Source organism: Heptranchias perlo, chromosome 40, assembly GCF_035084215.1.
Source record: "Heptranchias perlo isolate sHepPer1 chromosome 40, sHepPer1.hap1, whole genome shotgun sequence".
NCBI classification, from domain to species: Eukaryota; Metazoa; Chordata; class Chondrichthyes; order Hexanchiformes; family Hexanchidae; genus Heptranchias; species Heptranchias perlo.
In genome coordinates, this window is record NC_090364.1 from 7,948,476 (window position 1) to 7,958,455 (window position 9,980).

At 47.0% G+C, this 9,980-nt stretch overlaps 1 protein-coding gene across 1 annotated transcript in view; it reads left to right on the forward strand.

Annotated features, from left to right (window-relative positions):
• Positions 1 to 9,588, forward strand: part of LOC137305643 (sarcoplasmic reticulum histidine-rich calcium-binding protein-like) — a 13,756-nt gene extending 4,168 nt beyond the window's left edge. The window contains exons 2-6 of the mRNA XM_067974531.1: positions 3,232 to 3,302; positions 4,323 to 4,391; positions 4,940 to 4,994; positions 6,547 to 6,583; positions 8,304 to 9,588. Of these exons, the coding sequence (XP_067830632.1) occupies positions 3,232 to 3,302; positions 4,323 to 4,391; positions 4,940 to 4,994; positions 6,547 to 6,583; positions 8,304 to 8,340 (269 nt within the window). The 3' untranslated portion in view covers positions 8,341 to 9,588. The remainder of the gene's footprint in view (positions 1 to 3,231; positions 3,303 to 4,322; positions 4,392 to 4,939; positions 4,995 to 6,546; positions 6,584 to 8,303) is intronic.
• Positions 9,589 to 9,980: the final 392 nt, after the last annotated feature.

The window sequence follows — 9,980 nt, forward strand, 5'->3', positions numbered from 1 at the left end:
GGAAAAGAATTTCAGGGCAAAAGGTGCCGTACCCCATCTGTGCCTGCATTGTGGACGCTGCCATATTGGTAAAGGCAGCTTTCCAGGCAGCCCTGGGTGGCTGCCTAAAACAGATGTTAGGCCCCCTTGCGATGTAAGGCCTGTTTAAGGACCCCCCCCGACACATTGGGCAGCGCTGAGGCCTACTCCGCTCAGGCTTTCCAGCTCTACATGCGGCCTAACCAGAGGTCCTTGAAACAAACCAGTGGTTCTTCCCCATCATATATAATAAAGAAAATGGCCATGAAATGTTCTTTTGCCGACAGCAAAAAGTAAGTCTTTTTTTTTGCAAAACTTACTTTAATACGGGGGATTAAAGGCTGCTCCTCCTGGGCTGCTGCAGTGTAAGTTTGGGGTTCCAGTGTTTCCTCAGCCCTTGTCAGGCATGAGCTTTTTTCTGGCTGAAATCAGGGATTTATTTATTTTTTCGCAGCCGGAGGCACTTTTTGTGAAGAGTTGCCCAGGGACACCCTGAACCTCCCTTGTGCGCAAGTGTGAACATTGAGCACCTGGGGATTTTCACGCCTGCGCAAATCGGTGAGGTTGCGCGTGCTCGTGAACCCCACATGCCACGCAAGTGCTCAATGTTCACACTTGTGCACAAGGGAGGTTCAGGGTGTCCCTGGGCAACTCAGAGGCTGGGAGAAGATCTGGGCCCACACTGATAATGTGGGATACATGATTCCTACTTGGATTCTAACACCGAGTCCCATGTATTCAATAGAATTTAATTCACTCTGTCATGGTAAAGCATGATCACAAGTTGATACTCTGGGCTGTTTTTTGAGTTGTTACTGAATTGTCAGGTTTTGTAGAACTATTTGTCAGCTTTTGAGAGTTTCTAGGTTGCCACATGCCCAATAAAGAGGAACAGTGCGATGTTTTCAACGTGTCTGCTGGGCTGCGTTCAGTAGCTCTCTCGTTTCTGAGGCAGAAAGTTGTGGGATCAAGTCCCACGCCAGGATTTTAGATGTAAGCTCACCCTTCAGTACTAACACTGAGGGTGTGCCGTCCTTCGGATGAAAGTAAGAAAGACTTACAGTTAGACAGTGCCTTTCATGACCTAAGCACGTCCCAAAGTGCCTTACAGCCAATTAATTACTTTTTGAAGTGTAGTCAATGTTGTAATGTAGGAATCATGGCAGCCAATTTGCACACAGCAAGCTCCCACAAACAGCAATATGATAATGACCAGTTTTTAGTGATGTTGGTTGAGGGATAAATATTGTCCAGAACACTGAGGAGAACTCCCCCTGCTCTTCTTCGAAATAGTGCCATGGGATCTTTTACATCCACCTGAGAGGGCAGACAGGGCCTCGGTTTAACGTCTCATCCAAAAGACGGCACCTCCCACAGTGCAGTCATGGTCAATTTTAGAAAATGGAATTGCAAGTACATCAATGTGCAGCACAGATTTCAGATAATGATGGGCTTATGGAGTGGGCTCTTTCTGGATATCCCACCCATTGAGCAGGTGAGCTGTGTGTATATCATAGGGAACCTGTGTATATTATAGAGAGGAGCAAAACCTGAGTATATTAAATGGGATAACAGACAAACTGTATTGTACAGGGAATAGCAGACCCTGTATATTTTAATTTGGAGCTATATCTTGAATGTACTGCAACATGACAGCAGTCAGTCCAAGGCTGTGGAGCTGCTCAGAGGGCTCTGAAGTGGTATATAGCCATGTGAGAAATAGTGACTGTGTTTAATGGGCCAATTTTATGTTAAGAGGTAATGACAGGGGAAGCAACATTTTTCTATTTTTGATATTTCAAGGAGATTAGTAAAGTTTGTAATTACTATAAATATGCTGTCTGTACTGTGTATTGCTCATTTACCTGTTTAATGTTCAATAAATATGTTCCATGGTTTATAACCTGACCACGCTCTGATAGTATGTATTTTCCCACCTGCTGAAAACATGGCAATACATAATATATTCCAGCAAGCCGGAATACAATGACAAGGGTTCTCTGTTTGACCCCTGGGTCTCACCACATTCGCCTGGGATATTGGGCCGGTAAAGATGCACTCTGGTTCATAAGGGACATGAGGTCTGCTGATGGTAGTGATCCATGACACTGAACTCAAGGAGAATATCCAGCGTAAAAACACATATATGTAACAACCCATTTAAAATGGGAACTGCGTGCGACGTCTCACAGATTTAGTTGGTGTCCAGGCTGTTAAAGATACATTGCTGGTTTTCAGAATCCTGTCTAGCTGTTTGTCAATCCCTGATTGGTGTGTTGCTACTGAGGGAGAACAGAATCTAGTGAAGCATATTGGGGTTTCTTAAAGCAGCACCTTTTATCTGCATCTTCAACAAGAAATGACCATTATGTGCACCTTTGCGAGGATATAGGGTATCCCTCTGGTCATATGTCCCTATTTGTGGGTTCTTGAGGAGGAGACCCATGGAAGGCATGGCAGGCAGGTGTGTTTGCACATCTGGAGATCAATAAGGACCCATCCTTAATCCATTATTTGAAGGGCCAGGAAGCCCGGGTTAATGGACGCTGAGGGATCAGAACTACCGACTGTACCCATGGTTGGATACCCCATTGAGGAACCCAAGGACAAGAGGGGGACAGTGATATGATGCTCGCAGAGTCTTGGTTTAGTATGCCATCAGCCCCCAGGAGTGAAGATCAGACCCCTGGCTCCGATCAGGGCGGGTGCTGCAGTCTAATGCAGTAAGGGAGTCCCAGTTTATTGTAGCCGGCTATATTTTACATAATTGTGTCATGCATAAGCCACCCAAAGAGTGATTTGTCGTCTATAATTAGCAGAACCTGCACATATCGTAGATTTGCAGACACTGTGATATCTTATATATCTCCCGGTGTCCTGGCCAATATTTATCCATCAACCAACGTCACTAAAACAATTATCTGGTCATTATCTCATTGCTGGTTGTGGGATCTTGCTGTGCACAAATTGGCTGCTGCGCTTCCTACATTACAACAGTGACTGCACTTCAAAAAGTACTTCATTGGCTCTAAAGTGTCCTGAGGTCATGAAAGGCGCTATATAAATGCAAGTTCTTTCTTTCTAAGGAATATCACATACGAGGTAACCCTCACCCTAACCCTAACCCTCACCCTAACCCTAACCCTAACCCTAAACTTTTCCTTCATCTTTTATTTCTTTTAAACTAAACTTTTTCCTTGTGTTCCTTGGCAGCTGAGGAAGGAGAGGAGGAAGAAGGAGAATACAGAGATGGCTCCCTGTGCGGTTACTGTGCCTTCTGTGAGGTGAGAGACTTTGGGCAAATTCTTTTGAAGACTGAGATTGATCTGATCTCTGTATCAGAGTGGGACGCAATTGCTGATCATCTCGGACACACAAACAGGACTCGATTCCCAACTGGCCGCCCGGCTGTAATGTTGGCATTGTGGATCAGCCATCCGTTATATTATCTGCCCGTTTTTCATTTCCAATGACCCCTTAGTCTGGCACCTGGTCAGCAAATTGAAACTTTACTCCATGGATTCATGTAGATTTAGGAGCTAATTGTGGAGATGGTGCTTTGTTAATCAGCCTGTCGACATGACTCAGCTAACTCGCAGCGGAAATATTACAGTTTTCAAGATCTTATCCCTTTTTCTCTGATTTGATTTTTTTTGTGTGTTTTCTCCCCTCCCTGTCCTGACGCACAAGGGGAGATTTCCCTCTCTGTTACATCGAGGTGAAGCTGAGTCCCCAGGCACAGCCAAGAGGGAACTGGAGGCAGAGAGTGACATAATAGTGCAAGCTCATACCCGTAACAATACTGACCTCCCACCCCTGTACAAATAGTGACCTCTCACACCTGTACAAATAGTGACCTCTCACACCTGCATCAATACCAATTGCTCACACCTGTATCTACAGTGACCACTCACACCTGCATCAGTAATGAGCTTCCCGCCTGTAACAATAGTGAGTTGTCACACTAGTATTAATAATAAGATACACAACTAGTAATGATAGTGAGCTTCCACACCCATATTAGTGAGCTATCATCCCCGTGTCAATAGTGAGCTCCCATACCTGTATCAATAATATTGTAACCAGGTTCCAGAAGTGAAAGGACAATGTTCTATAGACTAATTCAATGAGACTGTGCTTAGTGATACCTTCATTCCAGAGCCACTATATAACGCAACTGCCCCCAAACAAACAGAGGCGACCTCTTCCCCTCCGTCTGCTCTGGATTTTAACCAGTTTTTGAACCCTCTCTTTTATCAGAAGCTTCTTACATTAAACACGATTCCTTTCTCCTCCTCCCACAGCACTGCGATGAATGTGAGAAATGTCCTTGTGAAGAAGGAGACAAGAGTGAGCATTGTGAGGACTGCAAGGTAAGAACGTCCACTGCAGCAACGCTGAGAGAGCCTCGTTACCAGGAGCGTGTATCGGCAAACCGCAGTGGCGCGTTCCGTCCATTAATGGAAAATCAATGGTTACGTGAACGCAATTTCCCGGTGGACTACGCCCCTCGCCAGAACTCCACAACTGGAAAATCTACCTCTATATTCCTCCAGTTCTTCATAATGTTAGGGTTAAGGTTCTCTCCCTCCATCTCTATTCCTTCAGTGTGTCTATCCACTATCTCCATTCTGTCTGTGTCTCCCTCTGTCTCCCATCCTTCATTATATCCAGATCTCCATCTCTAATCTTTCAGTATGTTTCTGTCTCCATCTCCAATGTTGCAGTGAGTTTCACCTTCCAACACCAATCCCACAGTTATCCCTCTATCTCCAGTCTCTCAGTATGTCTCCCATCCCTTGGAACTGAATCCTTCATTGCTACTCGTTACCTCTGATCCTGGCTGGCATTATTTAGTGACGAGCCCCACTGCTCCTGATCTCTGTTTTATAAACAATGTTTCTTTTCCTTTTTTCCACAGTACTGTCAGTTCTGCTATGTCTGCCCTGTAATATGTGAAACAGTTTGCAAACCAGGTAGGTAGTGTTTGGAGCTGTTTCCTTCTCCTTATCTCTAACCTTTTATTTTATATCATAGCATGTTAGTGTATAGAGTTCCTGTTTATTCAGCAAGGTAAGGATTACTCACTGTGTAACTGGACAGAGTTCCTGTTTATTCAGCAGGGTAAGGATTACTCACTGTGTAACTGGACAGAGTTCCTGTTTATTCAGCAGGGTAAGGATTACTCACTGTGTAACTGGACAGAGTTCCTGTTTATTCAGCAGGGTAAGGGTTACTCACTGTGTAACTGGACAGAGTTCCTGTTTATTCAGCAGGGTAAGGGTTACTCACTGTGTAACTGGACAGAGTTCCTGTTTATTCAGCAAGGTAAGGGTTACTCACTGTGTAACTGGACAGAGTTCCTGTTTATTCAGCAGGGTAAGGATCACTCACTGTGTAACTGTATACAGTCACTGTTTATTCAGCAGGGTAAGGATCACTCACTGTGTAACTGTATACAGTCACTGTTTATTCAGCAGGGTAAGGGTCACTCACTGTGTAACTGGACAGAGTTCCTGTTTATTCAGCAAGGTAAGGGTCACTCACTGTGTAACTGGACAGAGTTCCTGTTTATTCAGCAGGGTAAGGGTTACTCACTGTGTAACTGGACAAAGTTCCTGTTTATTCAGCAGGGTAAGGATTACTCACTGTGTAACTGGACAGAGTTCCTGTTTATTCAGCAGGGTAAGGGTTACTCACTGTGTAACTGGACAGAGTTCCTGTTTATTCAGCAGGGTAAGGATTACTCACTGTGTAACTGGACAGGGTTCCTGTTTATTCAGCAGGGTAAGGATTACTCACTGTGTAACTGGACAGAGTTCCTGTTTATTCAGCAGGGTAAGGGTTACTCACTGTGTAACTGGACAGAGTTCCTGTTTATTCAGCAGGGTAAGGATTACTCACTGTGTAACTGGACAGAGTTCCTGTTTATTCAGCAGGGTAAGGGTTACTCACTGTGTAACTGGACAGAGTTCCTGTTTATTCAGCAGGGTAAGGATTACTCACTGTGTAACTGGACAGAGTTCCTGTTTATTCAGCAGGGTAAGGATTACTCACTGTGTAACTGGACAGGGTTCCTGTTTATTCAGCAGGGTAAGGATTACTCACTGTGTAACTGGACAGAGTTCCTGTTTATTCAGCAGGGTAAGGATTACTCACTGTGTAACTGGACAGGGTTCCTGTTTATTCAGCAGGGTAAGGGTTACTCACTGTGTAACTGGACAGAGTTCCTGTTTATTCAGCAGGGTAAGGATTACTCACTGTGTAACTGGACAGGGTTCCTGTTTATTCAGCAGGGTAAGGATTACTCACTGTGTAACTGGACAGAGTTCCTGTTTATTCAGCAGGGTAAGGATTACTCACTGTGTAACTGGACAGAGTTCCTGTTTATTCAGCAGGGTAAGGATTACTCACTGTGGAGTTGTGGTCAGTCGACCTTCCTTTGTTGTGTCCAGTCAGTGACACTGGCTTCTCCTCTATTCCGATACAGAGAGTAACTAAATATGTCTCTTTTTTCCTTATTTTCAGGGAGTTACGTAGATGAATTCTCATCAACAATATACCAGTGAGTAAAACTGCCTGTCAGCTCACATTATGTAACAGAGGCATTTTTCAGATATTTTAATGACTGGGAAAAAGTAATGCAGGGATTTTTGTCGGGCTAGTGAGTAAAATACAGTTTTTTTTTATTTGTTCATGGGATGTGGGCGTCACTGGCGAGGCCGGCAATTATTGCCCATCCCTAATTGCCCTCGAGAAGGTGGTGATGAGCCGCCTTCTTGAACCGCTGCAGTCCGTGTGGTGAAGGTTCTCCCACAGTGCTGTTAGGAAGGGAGTTCCAGCATTTTGACCCAGCGACGATGAAGGAACGGCGATATATTTCCAAGTCGGGATGGTGTGTGACTTGGAGGGGAACGTGCAGGTGGTGTTGTTCCCATGTGCCTGCTGCCCTTGTCCTTCTAGGCAGTAGAGGTCGCGGGTTTGGGAGGTGCTGTCGAAGAAGCCTTGGCGAGTTGCTGCAGTGCATCCTGTGGATGGTACACACTGACATCATAGTTATTCTCTGGTCCCAGCTGTAAACCCCAAACTAAATTCAGCTGCTTAAGTCCAAAGCTCTAGAATTCCCTCTCTAAACCTCTCTGCATCTCCACCTCTCTCCTCTAAGATGCCTCTTAAAACCTGCCTCTTTGACCAAGCTTTTGGTCACCTGTCCTAATATCTCCTTATGTGGCTCAGTGTCAAACTTTAGCCTGTGAAGCGTCTTGGGATGTTTCACTGTGTTAAAGGCGCTATATAAATGCAAGTTGTTGTTGTCGATGCTTTTCCTGCAATGTGAAATAGCTCTAGTGAGAAGCAATTGGGGAAAGTCAGCCTGGCACCGAGATATGTGTCCTTTTTAAAAGGCTCTGGCTTCTTTGGTGACTCGGTGGGTACATGCGATGCCCAGTGCTGTGCTTTGCCATACCAACTAGGAGCATCCCTGCTTATTGCCCTGCTCTGTGCCGAGTCAGCTGATAGGAGCTGAGGCTGGGGATCCTTGGGAAGGTGGGATGAGTGGCCCTGTGTTAGGAATGGGAGCTCGATCAGCCCCACCCACCCCCTCCCCGCTGGTGAGAACAGGATGGCGCTTGGTTGTGACGCCTCACTACAGTTGAATAGCCTGCTGACACTCTGCTCTCGCACTTGAAAAATGGCTCTTTGGGCAAGGTATCAGAGCAGTAGCCACCTGTGGAAACATAGCCGAGACAGAGCCGGTGACTCCAGGACAGGAGAAGGCTGAAGGGAGGCACAATCCCCACCACTTATAGCGGGCAAGCTGGCGTCAACACAATTTTCCCGCTTTACGCGGTGCTGGGTGTAAACGAGAAATGTATTAAAAAGCACGGAGGGAATCTTCATTCTCAGTCTCGACACTTCCCATTCTGTCTAAATGTCCCAGTAATGATCCAAACAAGAGAGAGAGAGAGAGATAGCGGTCTGAGTCAGTTTCACCCGTAGTGTTGGAGAGTTGAACGGGGCTGAAGTGCGGCCCTTTAACAGCTGCTCGAACTGCCTGAAACAGTCGGCCCGCTGATGGTTCTAGAGCCATTTGCCCGCTATAGGCAGCTGGCCGTGACAAGCAGGAACGGTGTGAGTGGTGGGGACTGTACAGCTCCTGAGGCACGTTCTAATGCTGGGCGTGTTTCCCAGTTTCTGATTCGCGTGACGCCAAGCTTCCCGCTTTCGCAAATCGAGGCATTACTCTGATATTGGAGGATTTTGTTCCATGATCTTTTCTCTTTTAGATCTATCGCAAATATCTTCGACCAGCCAGAGCATTAGACCGGTCAGTGTGTGGTCAGAATGTGAGGGAGCCGGATACCAACGCCTGCAGACAGAAGACACTTCACAACTCTGTGTTCAATGCTTTGTGCCATGCTAGTCTTTATTTAAAAAATTCTTATATTCCTCTCTCTCGAAAGTCTCCCCAAACGAGGCCCTTGTCACAACCCCATTGCATGGGAAGGGGGGAAATACTCTGAGCCACTGATTTGCCTACAGTGGCCTTTGGCCTCCTCCACTCCCACCCCCCGCACTGACTGGGTTAACACACGGGTCAGTGCCCCTCGTCGTAACCCGTCGTGCAAAATCCTAAAGACCTGCCTGATGAACTGCAGGCAGTCGTTAAAAAAAAAACCCCGACCGTTTCACCAATGTTCACTTTAGGGGGGAAGAAAACATCTCGATCTGGGCCTCCACGCGACTCGGGCCCCTCGACAAACCGCCCTCCGAAGCGAGCCACTTCAATCGTACCCACCGCCTTCTCAGGGCCACTGGGGACGGACGATAAAAAGCCGGCCTTGCCAGCGGCGCCCACAATCCCCAGTGCGAATGTGTTCTTTTTTTAAAACGTGGTGAACTGGTGAAGGGGGAAGCAGTTTACCTGGGGAGCGGCCCTCACTCCTGCTACTGCCCACTCTGGACTGAATGAGGCCCAGTCCTCCTGGCGTCCGCCTCCCTTGTCCTGGGCTTTATGAACGGTTGGCCCGTTTACAGAAAGGTCAGAGGACACCGTTTGTTTCTGCTGCAAAAATATGATCTCGGAAAATGATGTCGCTGTCTACAAGCACATGACACATCCGTCCGACCTTCCTCACTCTGCTGATTTGACCCCCGGAGTCGACCCCTTCACTTTAAATTAACTCATTAATGCCTCCGCGGGAGTAGCAGGCCGAAAGCCACACAGACCTGCCCGGTGGCCGGTTAAATATCGGCAACAGTCTTTAACTGCTGCCTCCGTACCCGAGTTAGTCTGCACCCCCTCCTCCCCTCGACAGCTCTGTGTCCCCCTCCCTCTCCCTCCAGTGAGGGATACAGCGGTCGGATTCTGGCATGACCCCCTCTTACTGGGGAGCACTTAGCTGATCAGATCTTTCTCCCCCTTACACGCGTTGAGTCTCCCCATCCTAACTCAGGCTCGGGAAATAAATTCGATCATTTCGTTTTATTTTGTTCCTCTGCTTCTGGCCTGTTCTCATGTCGATATTTATTTAAAACGTTTTGTCTTATTAAACTGTGTCATTGCCCCCATTCTCTCTGTTTGGGGTTGCTCCAAGTTGAATATGAACTTCCGATAAATGATTAGTCGGGTCCGGAGGGGGTGGATATTCTCCCTGGTTGCGTGACTCAGTGATTTATTCCGCTTCTTTCCTCCCCTCCCTCCAACTCGTGCCAATATTTTACCCCCTCCTCTTCTTGGGGCACTGACCCCTTACCGGGAAGGTGGGGGGTGTGATTTGCAGGTTCCATGGGCGCTCTCTGGTACCCCCCCAACCCTGTGCATGTCCATTTTTCCCCGGGTGTTGCTCGCGGCAGTGTCCAGGAGAAAGCAGGCCTAGAGAGCGGTGCTATTTGGCTGTGGGGGGCATCACAACCGAAACTCGAAAACATCCGAGATTGAGGCTAACGCCTCCCTAATTTTT